At 38.9% G+C, this 26,649-nt stretch overlaps 1 protein-coding gene across 2 annotated transcripts in view; it reads right to left on the bottom strand.

Moving 5' to 3' along the window:
- Positions 1-26,649, bottom strand: part of KITLG (KIT ligand) — an 81,268-nt gene that overhangs the window by 14,556 nt on the left and 40,063 nt on the right. Inside the window, exons 3-6 of one of the 2 annotated variants that reach the window (XM_016199450.2) lie at positions 23,817-23,879; positions 10,394-10,564; positions 7,814-7,973; positions 6,996-7,079 (exon numbers count right to left, since the gene is read on the bottom strand). In XM_016199450.2, coding sequence (XP_016054936.2) covers positions 6,996-7,079; positions 7,814-7,973; positions 10,394-10,564; positions 23,817-23,879 — 478 coding nt within the window. The remainder of the gene's footprint in view (positions 1-6,995; positions 7,080-7,813; positions 7,974-10,393; positions 10,565-23,816; positions 23,880-26,649) is intronic. The other variant, XM_016199451.2, reaches the window with a different exon arrangement.

The raw sequence follows: 26,649 nt of genomic DNA, 5'->3' as shown, positions 1-26,649 counted from the left end.
TTAACCTGAGAGGCAAGAAACAAATCTTATCTTCTCTAGTAAGAACAGGAATTGCCTACCTTCCCACCATTTATAAACAAAGTAGAAAACTCATCAATTTTATGATTCCTGTGTTTCCAAGGAGGCTCTGATAATAGGATATGTATGCGTGCTCATGTGTGTGTGCTCACATGCGTGTGTATGTGCTGGGGGGCAGTGAGTGGTGGGTGTGTACAGTAAGGGACGGAGGGACTGGGTAAGGAAGTGGGGACTTCCACTCACATAACAATGAATGGTTTCCTTAAGACTTGATTAACAGTTTTTCTGGTCCACCCCACATCCTACAAGCCTGTGGGAAATACAGTTTAGGCATATTAAATTGGAGCTCAACATGAATTCTCTTGCCAAAATAAGCCTGAGTTAAAAAATAGGATTTGGTATAACTGAAGTGTGACTATTATTATAATAATAGTTACTTTAAGTGTTATGTGCACTAGTCTGGGATTGAACTGCCATTTATAAAAGTGTTTTCTAGAAGAAAATGGATTCAGAATTATAAGCAATTCCTACTGTTTTAGGAAGTTTAAATGATTAAACTGTTTGTGTTTGTACTCCAGTAACATATTTGAATTTTCCTTAATAGACAACCCAATCCTGGGGTTGCTGGTGTATAATTTTGATAGATTTCATCAGGTAACCTCCCTGAAGAGACCCTAACCAATATCTATAGAGAGAACAAAGGAAGCTATTGATTTTTGTCTCCCAACGCCAGTGGAAAACCAACGAGCTAGGATGGTGCCAGGGAGAACTCCAAGAGCTATGTTTGCGCAGCCAGATGCCCTGGAATCAAGGCAGCTGAACACCTTGCGCTCCATGCTTTATCCAAAGGCCAGTATTTGAGCTGTGCCATTCAGACCAGAGAAGACACCATGCCCAACTAGCAAAAAAGCAGGAGCTTACTAGAGAGCGAGGTCTTCTGGGATTCCCTACTCAGAATCTTTCTCAGGTAGGACAGGCCCCTAAGGAGGTGGTCCAAACAGAGCCCTGCTGGAGGAGAAGCCGACCTAGGGAAAGTTCACCTTGCTCTCTGAGTACTGTGGCTTTTTAGCCACTTTGAAAGTTCCACCCTAGGACTATGGCAAAGTCCTGGAAACTGACTCTCCCTCCAGCAGCAGCCCTCCTGCAGGACAGAGAGGGGGAGAGGCCTGGTGAAGACTGGGGGGGACAGGACCACAGGAACTGAGCTTCACCTCCTCAAGTTTTCCTCAATTTTGTTATTTCTTCTGTTAATTTAAGTGGCATAATATGCAGGCCTTTTGGTTCTCTCTATGACAGTGCCACCTCTCTTGCAGGGAGAGAAAAAATGTTATCAGAAAAGGCTTGCTTGCATCTCTAGGGCCTGACTCCCAACACTGGCTACTGCTGCTATCCTCCAAGAATCAGTAAGATTTGAATCAGGCGCCTCAAGGCCCACCTGAAAGGTATATGGGGCCAAAGCCCAAGCCAGAAACAAAGCTTTGCTGTTAAGTAAAAATTGCCCAAAGAAACATGGAGTGAGGGAGCTCATCTGGATAGGATTTGGGTAATCCCAAATTCCTGGGTTGTTAACATATTGATTGTATCTCAGTGCTACAAAAACTTTCCACTGTCCAAAATTCGTGGGAAGTGGCTTGTTTGGTTTGACTAATAATACCCAACATCTGTACAAATACAGAGCACAAAAAACTGTGCTACAAATTTGCTGAACTCCTTTTTAGATGAGTCTGTTTATAGGCACCATGCCTGTGAACAAGGATCTCTTGGAGCTTAGAAAACACGCTACTCGGTGCTGCGACTTGGTTCAGACCCAAAGTTCAGCACAGACTTGCTAGTCACTTACCCACAGCCTCAGTGCAGCCAACTGTTCTAATAATTAATGATGGACACACACTACATATATATCAGGCATGGCTCCCAGTACACATCTGATAACACTTGAAATTCACAGAAACCCTAGAAAGGAGGTACTATTCTCTATTTGACTGTGGAGTCCAGAGAGATTAAGTACCTTCCCAAGGTCATAGAGCTAGGCAAGGGCTGGGATATAACCCCAAGTCAGGCTGTATTTCTAGGTGTGCAAGGTAATGTCAAAGTAAGGATTTCCTTCAATGTCATTTAAATACTGTCTGTAAGGATCTCAAACATTTTTAAAATATCCTTTATACAAAAAGGAAGAAAAAAAAATAAATAAAAAAAGGAGATTGGCCATTCATTTTTGCAATTTAAAAAGTACCTTCAGACTCAGAGGCACAGGACTGAATGGGTGTTTTGCACTCAGTTTGTCTTTTAAAGTAAGTAGAAAAGACTTTTGCTTCTAACCATGATGGTAGCAGATTAGCCTTCCCAAACTAAAGAATTACTGTACTAGACAAATTAGGCAACTGTTTTCAGACATTAGCCAACAGGTAGCACAAGAGTGTAATCCTCGAGGGAGCAAAAACACACACGGTGAGACCCATGACTGTCCTGATTTTCTGGCTGGGAGGCACCTTCAGACCGAGGCCTGGAAGACAGAGCCCAAGGAAGGCTCAGCATTCTCCCTGAGACAGGAATCAGACCAAGCGCAGGGTGCTCACATGGCCCGGGTTTGTGCAGCAGGGTCAGACGCAGGAAAGGAGCTGAGCAGAGAAGGAGCACCAGAAATCTCCAGAAGTCTCTCTAAGTCACTCGTCAAATAATAAGCTATACATGCACAAGGAGAAAATTCACAAAACCTGATGATAAACGAAACGATGCCTGGGAAGCTATGGTTTTATCAGAGACCCTAACAGTCATTCAGAGACAACGGGGTTCTGATGAGCAAGAACAGCGAGATTTTCTGGCTACTAAGTGACTTAACAGGAGGTAGTGTGTACAGAATGGACATATGCTGGCCAAAGGGTGCCAGTGGGATGGAGCAGGACAGCGAGAGACTTTATAATGCTACTCAGAACACAGTACAATTTAAAATGTATGAATTGTTTATTTCTGGAATTTTCCATTCAGTATATTCAGTTACTATAGGTAACTGAAACCACAGAAAGCAAAAACCACACATAAGGGGTGACTCCTTACAGTAATTGAACTGCCCACTGCAACAAAACTCTACAGTCACCAAAGGAATGCTACAGAATCTGGATACTCAATAACATAATAACCAAAGTATCCATCAAATAATTAAAAATTACTAGCCATCTAGAGGGAACTGTGACTCACAATCGGGAGAAAGAAAATCAGTCAGTAGAAAACAACCCTGAGATAACCCTGAGATGTTGAAATTAGAGATAAGAACTTTAGAGCAGCTATTATAACTATATCCAAGGGCCAAAAAAGGAAATATTGTTGTGATGAATATATGAAAGAAAATCTCAACAGAAAAAAATAAAATATGATCGAATGGAAATTCTGTAACACAAAGTACAAACTTAGAAAAGAAAAACTGCACTGGATCCAAACCCATAGAATATACACCATCTAGAGTGAAACCTATGTCAACTATGGATTTGGGGTGATAATGACATGCCCACGTAGGTTCATCAATTGTAGCAAATGTACCTCTCTGGTGGGAATGTTGATAGTGGGGGAGGCTGTGCATGTGTGGAGGAAGGGAGTGTGTGAGAAATCTCTGTATCTTCCCTTCAATTTTGCTGTGAACCTTAGCTGCTCTAAGCAAATACATTCTTAAAATTAAAAAAAAAGTCAACAAGATATCCTGGATGAAAAATTTGGCAGATTGGTGATGTCAGAATGAAGAGTCAGGGAATTTAAAAACAGATAAGCAGAAATTATTCATTTTGAAGAATTAAGAGTGGTTGAAAAAACAAAATCTCCATGATCAGTGAGACAATATCAAACTGCCACATATGTGATTTGTGTCTCAGAAGGAAAGGTGAGAGAATAAAAAATAAAAATAAAAAGTTATGGTGCCCAGCCGGCTTGGCTCAGTTGTTGAGCTTGGACCTATGAACCAGGAGGTCACAGGTCGATTTCCGGGCAGGGCCCTTGCCCAGGTTTGGGGCTTGACCCCAGTAGGGGGCGTGCAGGAGGCAGCTGATCAATGACTCTTTCTCATCACTGATGTTTCTATCTCTCTCTCCCTTTCCTACCCTCTCTCTGAAATCAATTAAAAAAAAAAATTTACAAAAATTTTTTTTTAAAAAGTCATGGCAAAAGTTTCCCCAAATTTGGGGAAAATAAACAGATCCAAGGAGCTAGACAAACAAAAGATAAATACAAAGAAAACCATGCCTTGGCCTAGTTATACTGCGAAACAGAAGAAAGTTTCGAAAGAAGGCAGTGGGAAAAATGACCCAGCACATACGAGGGGAGACATAATGCAGATGTTGGCTGCCTTTCTGTCAGAAACGACAGAAGCAGGAAGACACAGTAACATCTTTAAAGGACTGAAAGAAAAAATTCTAACTTAGAGTTTCATATCTAGTAAATAATGCCTGTAATACTAAAGACAAAATACATATTTCAATTAAAAGAAAAAAGTTGTGGCCCAGCCGGGCGTGGCTCAGCGGTTGAGCGTCGATCCAGGGGATCGGGGTTCGATACCCGGTCAGGGCACGTGCCCAGGTCATGGGCTCGATCAATGACTCTGTCATCATTGATGTTTCTGTCTCTCTCTCCCTCTCCTTTCCTCTCTCTGAGATCAATAAAGATATATTTAAAAAAAAAGAAAAAAAGAAAAAAAGAAAAAAAGTTGTGGCCAGCAGATAGGTTCTGCAAGAAAGGGAGTTCTTCTGCCTGAAAGGAATTAGCACTGGGTGGAAGCTTGGATTTCGAAGAGGGAATGAAGAGCACAAGAAAGAATAAATATGTGGGTAAATATAAAAGACGATGGTGGTTTAAATCAATAATTTTAAGACTGCATCGAGAGGTTTATGACTAGGTAGATATATATGTCAACATAGCACAAAAGATGGTTGTGGGTAAGTGGCAGGATCCTGTTTCAAGGTTCTTATATGTTTTTTGAAGTGCTACAGTATTAACTCTAAGTAGGATGTTACAAGTTAAGATGTATGTTGTAATTCCTAAAGCAACCACAAAATAATGCCAAGAGGCGCTGATGAAAACTCAACAGGGTAATTAAAATAGAATGAACAGACACACTTTAACCCAAAAGAAGGCAGGAAAGGAGGAACAGAGAATCAATAAACAAACCAGACAAACAGGAAACAAATAACAAAACGGTAAACCCATCCCCAAGGGTACCAGCGATTGTATCAAATATAAATGAATGAAAGTCAGAAAACTAGATAAAATAGCAAGGCCCAACTATATCCTGTCTACCAGAGAGGTACTTTCAAAAGGAGACACGGCCAAATCCACAACGAAAAGGAAAGGTTTTTAATTCCCCTCTCTCAGTAACTGATAAAAAATTAGACAAAAATTTAAGGATATAGAAGATCTGAACAATACTATGAACCACTCTGATCACATTTGAGGATGCTACAGCTGATATCTGAATAATAGACATAAAATAAGCCTCAAATTTCAAAAGATTACAATGTATGTCCTCCAACAACAATAGAGTTAATTTTGAACAGTAACAATAAGACATCTAGAGAAAACACATTTTTAGACTTGAAACAACCCATGAATCAAAGAGGAAACCATGAGGACAATTTAAAATATTTTTAAAGACATGATAGTGGAAACACAACATATCAATGTGTGGGATGCAGCTAAAGCTGTTTACAAGGAAATCTATACCTCTAAGGTGCTTGTATTAGAAAAGAATGATTTAAAAGTCAGTGATCTAATTTTTCCACCTTAAGACCGTAAGAAGCTAGAACAAGTTGAGCAAATTAAACCCATAGCAGAATGAAGGAACTATTAAGGATTAGAAATTAATGAAATATAAACAAATAGAATTTAAGAAGCCAAAATTGATTTTTTGAAAACATTAATAAAATCTATAATTACTAGGACAGACCTTAACTGACACACATAGATTCCCTTTACTAGACTTTCCAAATCTGAAGTATCCTGTAAATCAGAATTTTAGGTTTTAGAAGGTTCTGTCCTACTTATGTTGTGTATTATATAATATTCTCAGTGAGGTCTGGGTAACAATCTACAGCCAAACACATCAATATTTCTATAGTGAGATGCATAAAGTCACTTTAATAAGGGTAAAGACTATAAAGAGCCTCATCTCAATTTAGGTCAGGTTTTGGTGCCAAAAATTCCAAAACAAATTGGATATTTGAGGTCCTTTTTTAAAATTTCTGAAATGTAGAATTGCTATTGTGGATCTGTAATTAATTGATTACTTCATTTCACAGATAGGTCTTCTATATCCCTAAACATATGACAGTGCCTATTACTAAATCTTACGGAATGACTTTCTTAGCTAAGATCACAGGATGATTTTTTTTCCTCTTACAGCTTCCATGAGACTAGACGGTCAAAATATTTAGTAAATCTAATGAGCTTTGCCTAGACTTAAAAAGAATATTAAGGACTTCCAGGAAACTGGGCTGTTGGGCCAAAGAGGACAAGAATTTCAGGGAAAGAAGCATATTCTCTTCCAACATATAATTTTATAGTAAAATAACAAAGTCATCAAATTTCCAAACACAGAAGAGTAATAAATGATATATACAAAACTGAAAATATCCTTGGAATTCCACAAAACTAGCATTTGTACTTTCCATTGTAAAATTCAGGCAAATTCGACCCAAAATATTATTTTAAGTCAACAATGAAAAAAGCGTAAATCATATTTCTAAAAGTAATGTCATGCCTTATTTAAAATGATCTTAGCAGAAAATTTATTGGTCCAATTCTCTCATCATTATCTCAAACTGGAGGGAAACCCAATTCTACAAACCTAATATTTAATTCTCAGAAAGACCATAACAGGAAGAACAGTAATGGAACAGTATTCACAGTAATAATTGCAGAATTTCCTTTAAAGCCCATGCAATACTCCTATAGGTGCTAATTGGAGCCATGCATGCATTAAATCAGATATATGTACTTACTATTACTGCTACTGCTGTCATTCCTAAGGGAGTTGGCTGCAACAGGGGGTAACATAAATGGTTTTGTGACACTGACTCTGGAATCTAAATAGAAAGCAATAATGTGTCAGTGTTGCACGGCGATTTACATGAATTACAGAGTCCCCAAAAGGCCGAGTGCAATACCAGAGTACTTTGCAGGTTCACTTCCCAAATCTAGATGATTCAGATCCTATTTATTTCATACTGGGTCTTGTTGTTCTATTTTTATTACGAAACTCACCAGTGACCTTACAGAACAAAGATTCATTGCCTGTATAGGCTAATAAATGTAAGAAAATGAGACTTGTTCAGAATTGGTCATTTTAAAAAACAGCAATGTAATTAAGATTTTTTATTATCGGGACCCTGGGGAAGGGGATAGGGGAGAAAGAGATTCAATACAGAGTAACTAGTGAAGATCAGAATTCATGACTCAGAGTTAGACCCTCTAGGAAAAGATTTGAGAAGGGGACATTAAGAAGATGGGAGATGAAAAATAACATAATTGTAAATTACTGGCAAAGAGCCAATAAGAAAGATATGAGTGACTATCTCATTCATTGTTTACTCACACACAGTTCTTTAATCTGAAAGCCATGAGTGTTGCTTTGGCTTGAAAAACAAATCTACAACCATTCATTTCTTTCATGCTTGATATTTGCTTTTATATTAGGCATAACGCACACACATCTGTCTCTAACTACACATATATTTGACTCAGAGGTAGATTCTTACTTACACATATAAGAATCAAGCTTGGCTTTTACATTTAAATTAGAAATGCTTATATGTCTTACCATTGTCAGGACTTAATGTTGAAGGAACCACACATTCACTAGTTTTAGATGACACCATCTCCAAGTTCTTGAAGGCATCGATGGATCTATTAAAAATTCTAAAGAATTCTTCAGGAGTAAACAGCTCGGGTACTAGGCTCTTAGATGACTTTTTTCCATTCTAGAAGAAGTAAAAAAACAGGACTGTATTTTGCAAATCGTCTACAGATTTTAACTGATGTCAGAGTGGAAGACTGTCCTTCAAAGATTCAAGAAAAACAAATACTCTTAGATAACTGTTTCAACATACGTAATTCACACTGATACAGCAGGGCAGTGATCCCATCCAGTTCAGTCTGAGGCTCAACTCCAGATAAAAGGAACAGGGTGGGCACTAGGGGTGAGTAGGTGAATTCAACATCAAACAATGAAATAATCCTAACAGCAAATTAGAGGCATTGCTCTTTAAACATGCTCATTTAAATCATTATTCCTTACTTAAAAAACACCTCCATAACATATCCTCCAAATAGCCAAAAATTAAAAAGTCCGTTGATGCTAAATATTGGCAAGGACATGGATGGAGCTAAGGGGACTCATACACTGATGGAATGGTGTAAACTGGCACACATAATACTAGCTGGTAAAGTTGGGCATGTGCCCATCCTGTGACCCAGACATTCCACTCCTCGCTAGGAACTCCAGTGAAGCTTTTGCATTTATGTACCATGAGACACACAAGAAAGCTCTCTTACCAGCAGTGTTTACAAACACACCAGTTAATACGACGGTGGTTTAATCAATAGTGGTATGTTGAATCAGTGGAATACTATCTAAGCAGTAAAAAAAACCCACAGCTATAATGCATTAAAGTGCATAATAAATCTTATAAATATAATGCTGAGTGAAAGAAGTCACAAAAGAATAAAGAGTATGATTAATTTCTAAAGTCCTCCCAAAAGCAAATCAAAGCTGTATTTTAGGAAATCGGAAATGCATGACTGTCTATAAAGAAAAGCAGGCACTAATAAGAGTTCACACTTATGTAGCACTTACTGTGTACTTCTCTAAGTGCTTTACATATATTTACTCAATCTCCAAAACGACTGAGAAATACCACCTGGTATGAACCTCCTGGGTTCCAGCCAAAGCGTCATGACCACTAAAGGCACAATCTTTGGTATCTGGAAAGCTCTTACTGACATCACCATTTACTGAACACATAACTCATCTTTCAAGCTCCAATGCATATACTATTTCCTTTATGACACTTTGTCTGATATACTCTATTTTTTGTGACTTCGCTTCTCATCAATGCCATCAGCACACTATTTATACTAATATGATATAAAAAGAGATGTTAACTCTAAGATGTCATTGATTGTGAGATACGTTCTGACTCAGAAATTAGAAGTGAATAAATATAGTGATTAGGTTATTAGCTTGACAAGACTTTTGAGATTGGAGAACACAGATGGGACTGGTGTTGGGTCTTAAAATGTAACTGGAACTTCGATGAGGAGGAAGTATTTGAGTATTATGGTACAGAATCATATTTAAAATCTTAGGTTTAAACTTCTAAAAGGCCTGCAGGCTAAACCTTGGCTTGTGAACTCTATGCCAAAGCATGTCTCCCAAGACCTATTCCATTACAGATACAATGTTATAAAATCATCATAATAAAAATATTTATTAACATTTCTTTTGCCAGATTCAGTGCTAAAGCACTCATCACAAATCATCTTATGTCAACTCAACTGAAATTCAAAAAGCTAATTAATGACCAAGTCAGGATTTGGACTCCAACACCTTGTACTACACTTAGTCTCTAGTAGTGTCCTGCCTCTTCAACAGTACAGAACCCAAATCATTGCCATGCCCATTCTGAAGTTGGTAACAACTAATCATAAAATGACCTGGAGATGTGAAAATGCGCTTCTTTGATATGCCATGATTACTATGGATAAGAGGTAAAGTTTAAGTGTTCATTATATGACAATTTTCCATTTAAAGGTAAATGAACATTTGTAACCTAATAGGAAAGTTATGAGAATTTCACTCACTTATGAAATAAAGATAAAGTTGGGGCTGCTTTTACCATTGTTGTGTAAATCCATTTTTACATTAAATGGGAACTTTTAAGTCTTTTTTTCTTTTAATCCTTACCAAAGGATATTTTTTTCCATTGCTTTTGAGAGAGAGAAGAAGGGAGGGAGGGAGGGAGGGAGAGAGAGAGAGACATCGATGTGAGAGAGACACATCAATTGGTTTCCTCCTGCACATGCCCGGACCAGGGTCAGGGATCGAGCCTGCAACCAAGGCACATGCCCTTGGCCAGAATCAAACCTGGGACCGTTCAGTCCGCAGGCCAGTGCTCTAACCACTGAGCTAAATTGACCATGGTACAACTTTTAATGTACATTTCAACACTGAAGTATAACTACAGACATCTATTTCTGTGTTCATCTTTCAAAATATTTTTAATTACAGATTTATACATTAAAAGTCACACCAATAAAAATGCCCCCACCCCTACCACCACAATCAATATAGGTTTTAGAGAAGAGTAGTAGAAACTAATCCCAGTGGGTACAAACTTACCTCAAATAGGTGTCCTTCCATGCATTCCACAAGGTCGTCTACTATTTTCACAAGTTTGTCTATGATAGAATAATTACTCAAGCCTTCAGAAATATTTGAAAACTTATCCAGAAGATCCGTCAAGCTGACTGACAACTGTTCCACCATTTCGCTTATCCAACAATGACTAGGCTACAAGAAATTGAAAGGAAGATAAAGCATCCACTTTAAAAACAGCAAACTCGGAGCATCCTCCAAAGACATCAACGTCATTGGCTGCCTGACAAAAGATTTCCTTATATTAGAACAGGTCAGTTCTTGAATTAAACAGTTAATTCAGATCTAACATCTGTTTCAAAATGTACAAATGCATATAGATTAGAGGGAAGCATTGATGGTAAAGATTTCTCTCTTTCATGGAAATAAATTAAGAGGAGACAGAGCCAACTCTTAACCTTGACAAAGTTCAGCTATTAATGGAATTTAATGCCAATGAAAAATATTGCCTCTGCAGTCATTGTGTTCTTAAAAGAGCTTTAGGAACAGTGGGACTAACAGAAAATTATTGTGAGAGAGAGTCCCTAGCCCTCAAGGAACTTCCAGTCTTTTGGTGAACTGGAATATAAAACAGTAGACTAATAATAGCTGATTTTTCTAAAGTGTTTGATAGATTTCAAGCCTTCTTCATAGATGAGTTTAAGTTTAAAAAAAGGAAAACGAAAAACATCTTGGCAGAAACATGGTCTTGAGAGAGAAGCACTTTTGCCTTCCTGGAAGGACCAACTACAGCCAAGAGCAAAATGAAAATGTATTTATTATTCAAAAATTTGTTCAAAAAATGATTAAGAATTTCAAGATGGTGAATATTAAACCAAGCATGGAGCCCCACGCAAGAAGCCTGCCAGGCCCACTGATCAGAAGCTCAAGCACTGGAGTCAGTCACCCGGGTTCAATTTGGCCAAGAGGTTCCAGGTGAGCTACACAAATTCTCCGAACCACGGCTGGCCCATAGATAGAATGGGGGTAATGAAACAGGGTCGTTGTGAGGTGACAATGTATATAATTTGTAAATAATTTGAATATAAGTTTCACCAGGGCAGGATTTTTGTAAAACCTTGATCCCCGCGGTGTCGCTGGGGCCCAGAACAGTGTGTGGCACACGGCAGTTGCTCAGGAACTACTTGCTGAAGTGATGCATGAGTGAATAAAAAATAAGTGACTGAGAAAAAATACATCAGGGACCACACTTTCTGCAAAGGGCTAGACAGTGAATACTTTAGGCTTTGCATGCCAAGAGGCAAAAACTAAGGATATTGTGCAGGATGTTTATACAATAGAAAATGAATTTCTGCAAAATTTTTTATCACAAGATTAAAAATTTAATGATTGAATATGATTTCTTTTGCATAATAATTGAATTTCATTTCTTTTGTAATACAGGTATACCGACAAGAATGGAATTCTGTATTTGGGGTTCAACATTTTGCTTATTTGGGGTTCAAAGTCAGTATTCTCTATCACCATACAGACCACAAAATGTTCATCTATAAAAACCAATCTCGGCTGGCTGGCTCTACAGAAGCGTCTGACTGGATCTGGCCTATGCAGTACGGCTGCTGATCCTGCTATACATGGCTGGGCATCAACGGAGGTTTAGATTATTAGGGAAAACTTCTTAGTATATTAGAATGGATTTTAATAGTTCTTAAATTAATGTGATGTTATTTAAAATTCATCACTGGTCATAAGTTCGTGTACCTTATATATTTTAAGATTATCTTTTCTGTAAGTAGAGGCTCTGATTTCTTTTTTTTAACTCTGCTAAAATATTACAGTGAGAAAAATGAGACAATTATTAGGGAGAGTTAAAATAGACTTGGCTTATTAAAATCCTAAGTAACTGAATATACTTCTACTGTATTGGAATGAGAAAGAGTAACTAAGGCCAAGTAAAATGAATCAAACCACTAAATTTTATTTTTCTATTTACCAGCAAAGTATCACTGTGGGGGAAAGTCAAGTAATTTATTTATTCTAAATTATACAGTGGCCCCATTTTAGATTCATTTAACAGGACAATTTCAATTAATATACTACCGACAAAAAAGAAACTGGTTTATCTACAGATAGGTAAGCTCCAATTCCTGGAAGTTAATAAATGTCATTTAAAACTTTTAGGATTGGGAGTTGGGGGGTTGGGTGGGGGTTGAAGGAATTGAGCTAAAAAGAAAAAAAGCTCATGGACAGGTCATTGCAGGGGGGCTGGGTTTGGGGGGAGGTGGAGGAGGGTATGGGGGAGACCTCACTTAGGGTGGTGAACACACAATACAGCGTACAGATGATGTGCTGTGGAATTGTGTATCTGAAACCTGTATAATTTTGTTAACCAGTGTCACCCCAATAAATTCAATAAAAAAAAAGGCATCTCACATTTAGCATATCCTGACTCTACTCTTCCACCTCCACATCACATCTCTTTTGCTTGTCCCAGCTCAGTCTAATTGTAATCAGTTTCCAAATCCTGTTAATTCTGTTTTAAAGTCTCTCAGATCTGTACCTTATTCTGCCCGCTTTAGGCCTAGATTACAGCCTCCTTTCCTTTCTCACCTCTATCACAAAACAAACAAACAAACACACACACACTTTTAGGATTGTTGGCTCTGGCTTCATTTAAGTAGAACAAACCAATCCCGGTATGAATTAATTCAATTAGGCAATTTCATTCAACTCATCACCTTAAAGACTGTGTTTCCAAAGTATGTACAGAATAACGGATTCTTTGTTTTGTTAAATCAAAGCTTATCTCAAGCACTTGCAAGTTCATATTTGCATCCTTCACAAGTCTCTTTCTGAGCTGTCAGTCTTTCCTTTGGGGCTGAATTGCTCTCCAAGTTTCTGTCCATTTTGGCATTGACAACTGCCTTTAGATAGCCAGCCTATCAGCAAGGGGCAGATTTCCTAGAGTATTGAATACGGCATATACTATAAACACAGTTTAAATAGTATTTATATGGTAGAACAGTCTTTGCCAATTAGTTCATTCCATTGTAATTGGGCAAATTTTTCTGTGGCAAGCAGAATCCACCTATTAATCTCTTCAAACTCTTTCCTTGCTCTACTTGTGAATACACTTTGCCTATCCTTCTAGATCTTCTGACATGTAGGAACCTAATGCACAGGCTCCATTTTTTCTTTTTTGTGGTTAAAGTAAAAAATATTTTGTTTATATGTATCTTATTTTTAAACTGGGAAAACCACCAGTGCTTACTGACATTTCTGTTTATCTGTATTTTCAACTGAATTCCACGTTTACATTCTGTATTCAAGTTCTTATTGAGCTATAACTACACCTCCCATTTTCACATACCTAATCAATGGTCAAGCGATCAACTTTTCCCAGTAAAATTTTCAACCCTAAAACTGTAATTTCTTATAGTTCAGTCACGGAACTCCCATTATCTACTCCTACCCCAGTCTCTGTCCTTTTAAAGTAGTGAACAATTGGCTGATAGCTGGTAAGATATGAACTTGTCCACTACACTGCTAGAAAATATATGTCTATGAGTCTTGCAATTGTATTTCATTCATTACTCATTCTTGCCATACTTTCCTTGGAAAAGAGTGTATAATATATTCAAAGCTGTATCTTTCCATTAATGTTTCAATAGTTACATTTTAGCTTTTAAGATTCTTGGATTTATTTAAAGATAAAACTGAGGTAAATTCATAATATTAAACACCAGCCAGTTTTGACCTGCCTGCCCGCAGGAGAGGTAACCAGTTTTCACTAGAATGTGAAGCAGTTTGGTATTTTCTTTTTAATTAAGTAGAGTCAATGATTTGCAAAAAGAACAAAATATGGCAAACTGTTTCATTTGTGAGGTGATAGGAGGCCTTTCTGTTTTTCATCTCTCCCAGGAGAACGATTAAGAAATGGACGATTAAAGGTTGTGAAGGTCACAAATGTACTTTTTTCTTTGCCTTTATAAAAGGCATTATGGTCACTATTTCTTATATTTCAGAGATCATTTTAAACTTAAAATCATTCTTAATAAATATGAACTCACAATGTTCATGAGAAGAATGTAAGATATAAATAACATTATTTTACCAGCAGAAGAATGCGAAGGATTGGGAAAGTTGATAAAGCCACACGGAATGTCAAAGCAGTGATATATGGAGTAACTTTCAGATTCCTGAGGTACATATAACCGAGTTTCACTCACCCATATACATAAAAAAAGAAATACAATCCTTGCCCTGAAAGGAAAACATGTCTGGATTTTCCTTAACTCCACAGTCTCAATTTCTTACCTTCTTTCTTGGTGGCTTCTGTCTTACTTTTTCTGGGTTAATTACAGCAGTTCTAGCTAGGACTACTGAAACAACATAGCCTTCGTATTCCTATATATTTATATGGGTCAGTGTAGAATGCCAACAGAATCTATGATATTGAATCAATATCTCTGAACCGCTCGCACGCCCCTGCCACTGAAGATTTGGTTAAAAACGGTGAACTTCCTAAGGATTTTTATAAAGATCTTTTACTTATTTTTTTTGGGGGGGCGGGGGGTGAGGAGAGAAGGGGGAAGAGAGAAAGAGTTGTTGTTCCACTTATTGATACATTCACATGTGCCCTGACCAGGGATGGAACCGCAGACTTGGTGTATCGGGACCACACTCTTAACAACTGAGCTACCTGGCCAGGGCAAGCTTCTTAAGGCATATTTAAAGTACAATGAGTGCCAAATTAATGATTTAACTAAATGATTTTTTTTTAAGATATAAATACTATAAATAAAAGCATTCTAAACACAACTAGGAATATGACTGCCTCTGAAGACCAACATTCAGAAATATGAAAAGATCCATGCACATTCTGAAACTACACATACATTTAAATCGATGATATATGAATTTCATAAGATATGTGATATAACACTTTTGCAGTTTCAGAACTGGTAAATGTTAAGACCCAGGTTGAAATAAATTGTGTGCTTTGAAAACACTGTGGGGACTTGCTAATTCTGTCATGCTTTCTCCTTTCCACCTTCCTGCCTCACTTAAGAAACTGTTCTGGTTTATTAGTTGAAAGAATGGGACACATTATTCTGTAGCAGGCTTAGACGCAGAGAAAAGTCTGACAGCAGTCACCATAGCTTTGTGGGAAAAGGAGCTGCAGGTGGACAAGGCATACTAACAGTAAGTCCTTAACACTGTCCATAGGTCCTGCAACTTTAAGCGAAACAACATATAATGAAACCAATTTTACTATAGGCTAGTTGGTTTACATTTATATTCGACAAGAGGTAAGTTCCTATGGCATTTCACCAACGTTATTAATAACAAAACGACATCCAATGACATGACCTTGTTCAAGGACCTGCTGCATTACGTTTCTTCCTGGATGCACCCGGCACCGCTTTCCATTTGGTAGCTATTCCTAGAGATGTCTGTGTGCTTCCTTAAGCGGGCCTGAGGTAGGTGTCTACACTGTGACAGTTCTCCACAAAGGAGTGGAGGTAAAATAGCCCTTAGAGATTCTGAGGGAGGAAAGCCCTGGCTCATAAAGCTGTGAGGCCTCTGAGGAGTATTGGTATTCACCCAGTCTTCTAATCCAACTACCAGAATTACCAGAATCACCGCCCGGTGTGAGTGTTTTTGTTTTGTTTTCTTTAATATGTGTCAAACCTCAGTCTTGCCAGAATTAGAGGTATGACTGCCCAGGGCACAAAGCATTTCCTTTCTTTCCTCTTTGTGCTCCCAGCACTTACCTCCTAGCTGAGCAATCAGAAGAATCTAGAGCCGTGCCATCAGAAGCACAATAGTTTAGATCTGGAAGAACACTGAAGACCACGTGGTCCAGCCCCTCCAGTATCATCAATGGGAAACCAGGGCCTAAAGCAGTGATGTAGTTTGTTCAAGGTTACACCACAAATTTAAACAGAAATATGAGAAACTGAGACTCTAGAGCACCTGCCTAATGTTTTCATCCCTGAGCACGGTCAAAGCACATAAACTATTATTTCTGCCGGGTTGACCATGACTCTTGTGCTCGTACATCTGGATCAGATGCACCGGCCCTTAGGCTCGATTAAGAGACCTCTGGGGAATGGAATGGCTCATCTTCTGTCTCATTCCAATGAACCCAAAGTCATATTGATGAAAACAACTTTCTCCAAGCAATTGTCACAACCAAATAGCAAATGTCCATTGCTGTGGGTAAACTCTGTCCCCTCCTTCTGGTTCTTACTGTTAGGGCCAGAAACCTGACACTCCCTGACACTCTCAAACATTCCACGGGCAGGCAAACTGAAAACTCCTCTATAAAAGCACTTTGCAAAATACCGTGTGCTCCTAGTACTAGTGTAGGGTCTCCAAAATCTGAATTCCCTTTTGGGTAGGCTGGGTTCTGTCCAGATTTATTTTAGTACTCTCCCTAAACAATTACTTTGGGTCTTCAGTGCTCACTTTAGGCAATCTAACTTTGCATTTTCTTGTTTGAATTAAAGTGATGGTAGAAACCTCAATCTGATTAAGATGGTAATCAGCCCAAACACTATAAATATGTGTTGTTTTCCAGGGCAGGTCTATAAATGGCTCCTGAGCCAGACACAAAATAGCACAGTGAGGAAGGAGCGGCGTGGGGAGGGGGGGCGGGGAGGCAGCAATGGTGACCCCGAGGCTCAAGCTCCAGTCCCAGCTCTGCCAACACACTTTGTGCTTTTAGACAAGTCACGGATTCTGTTCAGGGCTCTAGTTTCTCTGTCTGGGAAAAGGGGTCTGTCTAATCCATGCTAGCAAAGCTGGGCCATGACTCCAGATGTGGCTAGTGTGACTGAGTGACTAAAATTTTAACTTTACTTAACTTTAGTTTGTTTAAATTTAAAAATCAGTACTTGATTTGATGACCAGAAATCTTTTAAGTATGTTTGGAAAAGCTAGGTATGTGAGTCTGTATTGTCATGAAAATCTAAACATGGAGTACATATTTTGGATGAAAATTTAGTGTCTGAACTAGAACGTGCTGTAGGAATAAAATACAGGGTGGATTTTGAATAATATAAGACAATGTAAAATATTCCATTAATAATTTTACATAGATTGGACTACATAACATTTATTATACTTAATTTCACCTGCTTCTTGTAACGTTTTTTTTAAATGTAGCTACTGGACAATTAAAGATTACATATGCAGCTTCTATTATATTTCCATTAGATAGTAATGGTATAGATGTTCGAAACACTTAGTATAATCACTTATTTATTAAGATGGACCCTGTAGTTTAAATACACGTTAAGAGCCACTTAAATATTTAATGTTATATTTTATTCATTTAACTAACATTTTATACTTATTCCTTTCAAAAAATAAATATTTTGTGAGAGGTAGAAGTAGATAATTACAATGTAAACTTGACTGACTTCTATTTCTATACTAAGTACTCCAAATCTGAGGAGTCAACCCTCAGTATCTGTACTTATAATTAGTGAACCTGCTCTGTGGCCACAGCTGATTAGACAATGGTGGACCCCTGAGCTAGATGGGCCAATCAGAAAGTCCCTCCCCAAAACTGACAGTGGCGACAAGAACTGATAATCAGACTCTGTGCAGGGCCAAAACTGTAACATGAAAATTTGGGAGCTCTGGGGAAGTTAAAATCTACCAGGTGACTGGAACAGAGCAGACAGATTCTGCCAGACAGAACAGAATGAGGCAGAGGTGCAGAAATGGGGAAAGGAAAATCCAGTTTTTGTATCTTAATTATTTTTTCACAACAATACTTTGAGACAAATACATAACACATGCAATTTTAAACAGCTATGTAAGCAATATATGATCAGGTTCCCAAAATGAACAGTTTCTGGACAGATTCTAGAAATTCAGAGAAACCATGTCAGTATTACTGAGCAATGCCAAGCAAAAGCACAGAGCAGGTGTAATGTCCTTTTTTACTGGCCAAATGCTACAGGGAAGAGAGTAAGTGGTCTGAACAGTAGGAAATGTCTTGTGAGAAAGAGAGATCTTAGGTTGACCTTGGAGGAAATGACCATTAAGAGGCTTGGAGCCCCAGGAGCCCCAGGATATTTCGTGATTCTGTGGGTAGAATCTGGGTGAGTAGACGGGCGGGAAAAGGGCATCCCTGGCATACGAAGTAGCACTAAACAGCCCTGGAGCTGAGAATAAGCCTGGCGATTTTAGAAGGCAGGAGCTCCTCTGGCTGGGTGGTGAGTTTGTGTTGGGGAATAATGGCTATTAAGATGAGGTCATTAGGGTGGGGTGAGGTTGTGGAGAGTCATGAGGGAGCATCAGATTCAATCCTTCAGTGATTGGGAAAAGTGAGAAAGTGCTTGAATATGGAAATGACTCAATAATAAGTAGTGTAATAGAAGGCCCAGGGAAACCACAATTCCTCAAAATTGGTTTACAAAGTGAACACCCATCTAAAAGAAAACAACAGTAACACTGCGGTGCAGATACTGTGCGAGTCACAGGCACTCACCTCATCTCATATGAATCTCGTGGATTCTATTCGGGTCAAATCTGTACCTCAGGGAAATTACAAGTGATTACACGTTGGGGAACTTTCCACCTTCCTTCCGTCTTCCCTTTCTTTCAGCAGCTCTTTGTTCATGCCCATCATTTACTAGGCAGTGAGGATATGAGAGAGCAAACATACACTCCCTGTCCTCATGAAGTTTACAAGTGGACAGTTATCGATTCAATAATTCCACAAATAAATGAAAACCTGCTCCTCTGAGGAGCGCTGGGAAAGGAGTTTCTAATGGAAGGATTCAGTTTCATCAAGGAGAGGAAAGGCTTCCTTGAAGAAGTGAAACTGATACTGAGAGAGTCAGGAGTTACCTAAATAAGAGGACAGGCCAGATTGCAAGTGGAGAGAGCCACGCGCAGGGGGCCCGCACAGCAGGGAAACGCGCGAGGACGGGCCGGATGTGGACAGGGGCCAGATCAAACAGCGCTGAGGCCTCGCCTCACCTCTCCTTCCTGTTCCCCAAAAGCAGCGAGCAGCCATGCAAAGTGCATGAAGGAGGAGTGGTAAAATGATCACTTGAATTAAAAAAAAAAAAAAAAAAATCAGTCTATTCAAAAAATCGAAACCTCCAAGGATGACTTCTGGAACGGCCAGGAAGGGGGGAAGGGCCCAGAAGCAGCAGGGCCAGGCCAAAGGAGGCGAGGATGGGCCCGAAGTGAAATCATGCATACCTGGGGAAGGGTGTTGCGGAGGGAAGATGGCTGGGAGGCACAGGCTGGAGCAGCCGTACAGACTGCCAGTGACTTGCTCAACCCTGCTTAATTTAACTTAATTAGAAATTGACATGAGAGTGCAGACTGCTTCAGGTAAGAATCAGCTCTAATAGATGCTAAATTTATGGGAGGAGCTTTGATGAATTGTACACAGTGTGAAGGTGCCTCCCCAAAGACTGCTGGGTAGTCGTTTGTGAGTAAATACACAGAAACAGTGGAACACCTTCACCAGGTGATCAAAACAAACAGCACCGGGAGGGGGAGCTGGAAACCGTGTGCCTCCATCCAGGTGTGATAACCTGAGGACATCATCACTTATGTCGCATAGAGGCTTGGAATGCATAATCTGAATATAACCATTGAGAAACATCAAATGTTTTGGAGAGAAACGTTCTATTTAAAGGGGAGGGCTGTATTGCTGAAAACATTTCACTCTCATAAATACCAAGAAAGGCTAAGGAGCTCTTAAAGGAGACTAAAGAGACATGATGTATTAGTTTCCATGAACTTAGTGCCCTGAAAACAAGTTTATTATTTTATAGTCCCTGAGGTCAGGAGTCCAAATAGGTATTAGTAGGTGCAAATCAAGGTGTTCAGTGGGGCTGTGTTTCTTTTAGAGGCTCTACAGGAAAGTCCCCTTCCTTGCCACTTCTGGCTTTTAGAGGCCATCTGCCTTGGCTTGGCTTGTGGCCCCTTCCTCCACCTTCACAACCAGCTGTGTAACACCCCCAAGTCACTCTCTCTGGCTCTGACACTGCTGCCTCCCTCTTATAGTGATTCCAGTGATTACATTGGGCCCACCTGGATAGTCCAAGATACTCTCCTCATCTGAAAATCCTTAACTTAATTACATCTGCAAGATCCCTTTTGCCTTGTCAGGTAATAATACTATATTCACAGCAGGAGACTTGTTTGGGGAGCCACCATTCTGCCTATGACACTTGATATAAAAATGCAAATCATGATCCTAGATTGGTTCTTGTACTGGAAGAAAAGAAATGCTCCCCCCCCAAAGTGTTGTTAATAATTGAAATACAGCCAGTAGATTGAAGTATTCTTGTTAATCCGAAACTTCCTGAAGCTGACAACTTACCCTATGGTTATATAAAAGAAAATCATTTACTTAGGAAATACACACTGAAGTATCTAGGGGTGAACAGACATTACATATACAACCTACTCAACAGGTTTAGAAAAATAAGAAAACACACATGTGTGCAAAGAAAGCAAGCATTTAGCAAAGCAAACAAGGCAAAATGTTAAAAATAGATGAATCTGGATTAAAGAGTATATGGGTGTTCTTTGAACAGTCTTACAAACTTTTCTGTAAATTTGAAATTATTCCCAAATAAAAAGTTAAAAGAAAACTGATGAATACATAACTTACTTTAATTAAAAACTGATAAAGAATTTTTTACTCAAACACCATATGCGACTCATAGTTTAAATCATTTTATAGACATGAAAATGACTGAAGATGTGTGGCACAAATTCAGCAACTTAATTTTTGTTCTTTCTACTGTAGCATTACTATTAAATGGAAAGGCTCAGAAATGTTTAGGACATTTAAGGTTAAGAACTTAAAGGAAATCTTAAGTCTGGCAATACTGTGGCTTGAGGAAGTTTAAAATAGAATTGGTAATTATCCTTAGATTTAAATTATCAACCAGCTGATGTTGATCATACCCTGTTATTTGTGAGAGAGAGCCTGCTAGGTAATTTTCTAGGAATGGCCTTAGAAAAATAGCCTCTCCTTTTCAGGTGTATTTATCTGATTTTAAAAACAAAACCAAAAAAAACCTCCCCTGTATTCTATTCTAGAGCTTTCTTCTGCCCAGCGCCTCAGGCAGAATTTTATTGCTTTGGCCCCAGAGAAGTATTCTGGTGCCCAGTTTGACTCCCACTCCACCCTTTATTGTTTAAACACAAAAGATAAGGCAGCTGGGACTCTGACCACTGACAAATAATCAGGGGCCTGTCCACTGGGAAACTCCTCTGATCTTGGCAGAAACTATCGTTTTAAAGTGAAGGTAAAAGAAAGCTTCAGACCGGTTTCTGCCCAAAGCCCTCTGTGCGGGCTTGTTTTCCTTGCCAACTGTGGTAGCCAAGAACAGAGTTCCTCCAGTTATGCCAGGATAGTGTGCCAAGATCAAATAATAGTGGACTTTTCTCAATTACAGAAACAAAAAGAAAACATGTGGCAATGAGCTGGCTTTACTTTTACAAGTTTGGCTCTTGCTTCCACTAGCCAATACAGAAATGTGTGATTTAGCTCAATCTATGATTATACGAGTACACAATAATCTATTCCGTTATTCTCAGACGAACCTTATTTTTCAAAGAACCGAGCGAGGTTTTGATTGAGATTGGCAATCAGAGGCCCTAAGGGCTTCTCCGGTCCAGGGCAGGTGCATCTTTACCACTTGGATGCTTCCCTGAGGACACTTTCCCTCACCAGTGGCATTATTTAGATAACCACTTTCTGTAACTCGGGGGTAAGGCACATGACCTGGGGCTTCCTTTTAAGATGGTCACTCTCTACTTGTGTAACTTTGGGCAAAATACTTCTGGGTTGTAAACCTCAGTGTGCCGCTTGTAAAATAGGAGTCGCCTTAGCTATCCCTGCTGCTTCCCTCGCAGGGTTTTTCTAATCACCCAAGGAGGCAAATAGGTGAAATCATTTTGAAAAGGGCCAGGTCATTTCTCCCCAGTTATTATTAAAGGTTTTGTACATAAGGCTGAGTTGACATGTGTTTGTTTCTTAAAGTGTCTGGTAAAGAGCTGTTGCCATAGTTTTTCCTAAACAAATACTTGCTGTCTGAGAGACTGAACGATTAGGTAAATTAACATTCGGGAAGCTGTGGTTTTACATTCCTATTTCCAGAGAACTCCCCCTAATTCAGGACAGGCTGACCTAGACTCAAGGGTGGCTGGTTCAACATGAAGATACATGTTCAAAGGGGTCCTAAGGAACGTTAGACAGTTCATGCTAAAAGGCTTACTTTGCTAATGAAAAGAAATACGCCTTTGACCTTCTCTTGAAATGATAACCTTGCAGTCTCTGAAACACTTTTTAAGCACAGGCACTTAGTGATGTGCTTAACACACTTAAACTGGTAATGATCTTGATTGACTCATCCACAGAAATTACTCAGAGCCTCAGACAATTTACACCAGGTGGATGTGTAGTAAGTATTTGTTAAATGATGAAAAGATGTCTACTTGCAGAGGAGAGTAACTCAGCTGGTTTCCAATGAGCTCAACACAGCATAGCAGTTAAAATGAATCCACATGGAGCAACACGTGATATCTCAAAGGCAGGTTGCAACAGAAGCAAGTTGCAAAGTGGTATATGCAGTACAATGGCATTAACATAAAATATGAAAATATGCAAAAAAATTAATGTCTTATGAATCGATGCAGGTTTGCAGTAAAACTCTAAGAGCCTGAGGGATAGTGCGCGCTGCTCTGCTCCACACAACTCCAGGAGAGGCTGTCCTCAGCCAAGTCCTAAAAATATGCCTTGCAATAAAATATTACAGCTCAGAATACTTGTTCCTAAGAGATGAACTGTCCCTAAGAGACAAAGTGGGAACTAATGGAGAGAGGGAAAGGGAATACAGGTGATTTAGTTATAATGTTTCATTATTAAAAAATATACTTGAAGCAAATATTGCATAGTGGTAAGGTTTGACAAGCTATGTGATGGGTACACAGGCATTACATTTCCTATGCTTGAAATATTTCTTCATATATGAATTCTGATACTATGTAATGAAAAATAATTTAAATTTCTTGGTTGCAGTAACAAAGGGGTATTTATAATCATAACCTCATATTTTTATTGTAAGGTTCTAAGACTCTATCACACTGCTAATAAATTCTGAGGTAAAATATTCTGTGTTCTCGAATTAAATAGCAAAGAGACATATATAGGACCTTTGCAAGTATAAAAAGAGTTTACATAATTTTACACTCAAGCCTTTTTGGGGAGAGGCTAAATGAAAAAGAGAAATTTGTGGCTAGGAAGATGGTGTTATTCCCTTTGGAAGTACAGGTTTAGGAGACAATTAGCAAACTTCTAAACATCAGATAATTTTCTATCTCAATAAGATGATACCATCTGTTTTTATTAGCTACTAAAATGAAACTCAGAAATAAACAGTCTACATACCAAAACGTCCATCCCGGGGACATACTTGAGGTTTATCCTATAGTCTTTTGGAAGATTTGCCACCTGCAGAGACAAAAAAAAAAAAAAAGGAAAAAAATACTTTAAGAAAATCCATACATGGCAATTAATGTTTCCAGTGGTTTTGAAAAAAACACATACAAACCTGTTATGTTCTTAAGTTACACAGAATTTCAATATTTACACATATAATGATTTTCCATTCTTGATTTCCCTTTGTAATCAAAGGCAATCTCCAAAAATAAAGGGATAAAACAAATTTTTGGACTCCAAATTCAGTCATAGGAGTTTTAGAAGAGTGATCTGAATTGCAATTTCCATCTGCGGTTTTGGAATTCCCTTCCAGGGCTATTTTCCTACTCGTTCCTCCATGGAATCAGGAACACGATATATTTTTCTTGTCAGTTGTTCATGGTGTACTATCAGCATCACTAGGGAACCTGCTGGGAACGCAAATTCTCCGTCACACCAGACCCACAGAACCTTACTTCACAAGTCCCCAGGCGGCTCTGCCGAGCGCTCATGTTTGAGCTACTGTCCAATGTTCTTCTTAGAAAAAAATGTTAGCAAAACTTCAAAAGAATGCTACTTATGGGATGAAGATGCTTTATAAACTTAAGTAATTTACAGAAGTCTAATTCTGTGATATAACTTAATCCATTTACCTAGGGTTGAACATCTGAGATGCCTCAAATATCTACCCAGTTTCTTTGAAAGGCTTTAAAAATAGATCTAACACATTTCCATCAGTCACTGTGGCATAAACTGAACAAGTGCCTGATTTGGAATTGAAACAAATCTAAACGCTGTACTTTGGTGTCTCTCGTCTGTAAAATGGAGATAAAGGTGCCCATGTAAAATGGTCAAGAGCTGAGATAAGGGAATGTGTCCAAACGCATCATAAACAGTCCATACTGAGAGCTACACTGGCAAATGACCTCCAAGCACACAGAGTTCTAGCTTCTCTCATATCCTTTCTTCCATGTAGCTCCAGCTCTGCTATCCCACCCTCTAGCACTGTTCAGACTTCCATCCAAATAATACAGCCGACAATTGATTTAGTCCATTGGGTCTTAAAACTACATACAATGTAAAAAGTGGTTTTGCACTATTACATCTTCAATGGATCTACCCTGCTTCTGCAGACTGATCTTCCCCTCAGCCTGTCTCTAAAATCTTTACTGTTCCCCATAGTAAGCTGGGGTCTTATACATGTTTGCTGGTCTAGGTCATCTCTGACAAGTCTCCCATAAGACGATCCATGTTTCTTCTTGGCATTGCCAATAGCTTCTAGAATCTGAGAACAATTTGGTGAGAAAAGAATCCAGGCAAAGGCGTAAGTACAGTTGACCCTTGAACAATGCAAGGGTTACAGGTGTCGACCCTCATGAGGTTGAAATTCATGTTTAACTACTGGGCAGCCCTCCAAATACATAGATTCCCAACTGCAGATCGAAAATATGTAGTCGAAGGGGAGCCAAGGTAGTAACTGATTCCACTGTGATTCCACTGTGTACACCATTCTGCCTCCAGTGGTACCTCTTCACACACCCATCTCAGCCTCGAGCCTAGCACTTACCACATATTTACTGTGTCAGGCACTGTGCTCACTAAGGGCTCACGTTGCATGATCCCATCCCATCCTCAGATCCCTGTGACATATTATCTGTATTTCACAAATGAACAACTTGAGACTCAGAGAGGTGAAGGAACTTGACTAAGGTCACACAGCTACTGCATGTTAAGTCTACACTAGAACTGGGGTCTCTGACAGCAAAGCCTTCCTTGGCTCTTGGCTCCACTACACATTTTCATCTACTTTCTGCACATTTGTCCTGGGCATTTTCCACTTATGAGGCTCACCATCACCCCTCCTCACACCTTCCTCCAATAAATTAATAATATAGTGGATGCCTTGCTGCTTATTGAAAACATGTCTGGGCTGCCACAGAAGGTGGTATTTTCAATTTTTAATTTAGGAGTTATACTCTTGCTTTTTACACTTAATTTTCTTCCTCTCCCACAGTGCTTCCATAACTTCTTTGGGATTTTTTGGACCTTCATCCCCATCTTTAAAAAAAAATGACTTAGTCACCTTATATAAGCTCTGGTTGCAAAGACACAGCTGACACCTTTGCAGGTGTAGAAGCTAGAATCAGACTGAACAGCAACATTTTTTCATATGAACCAATGATGTAAATTAAAGCCATTCCAGATAAGAGAGACGTGGCAAGAAGTGGCAGCTGTTCTGTATACAAGTTGCTTGACAATCTGGCCCTTCTTTTACATAACTTACATAGTGAAAAAATATAGAACCAATCAAATTAGTATTCAGGAAATCGGGATCTGAGTATATACACCTAAAGAGCAGAGAAAATGTAAGGGATATATTGGAAAATTCCACTTTCTTAACTTATATATAAAAAATTGGTTCAAAAAGTTATCTGACCAACGCACTGAAATCACTACACCTTACCACTTGGAAGGTGTATAATAATAATTTTTGCATTAAACGGATTTAATGATATTTAGTTTCTGATGGGACTGAAAAATAATGGTACTTTTGAAAAATGCTTTACAATTAATAAAAAAGTTTTCATATACAGTCTCTACGACAACCCCATGAGATATATATCATTAAGCCTGTTTTATAGACGAAGACATGGAGGCTCAGAGAGGTTAACTGGCACCTCAAGGTTACAGGCACCAAGAGTTCCTGGTGGAGGGAGGATGCAAATCCTGGCTCTGTGGGCTGGTCTCAGCACAGTTCTCTCACCCTTTCATGACTCTTGGCTTGCACTGGTTCCTCTCCACA

This window comes from Miniopterus natalensis, chromosome 2, assembly GCF_054644295.1.
Source record: "Miniopterus natalensis isolate mMinNat1 chromosome 2, mMinNat1.hap1, whole genome shotgun sequence".
Lineage (NCBI taxonomy): Eukaryota > Metazoa > Chordata > Mammalia > Chiroptera > Miniopteridae > Miniopterus > Miniopterus natalensis.
The sequence above is the reverse complement of the archived record's forward strand: the minus strand, read 5'-3'. Positions and strand labels throughout refer to the sequence as shown.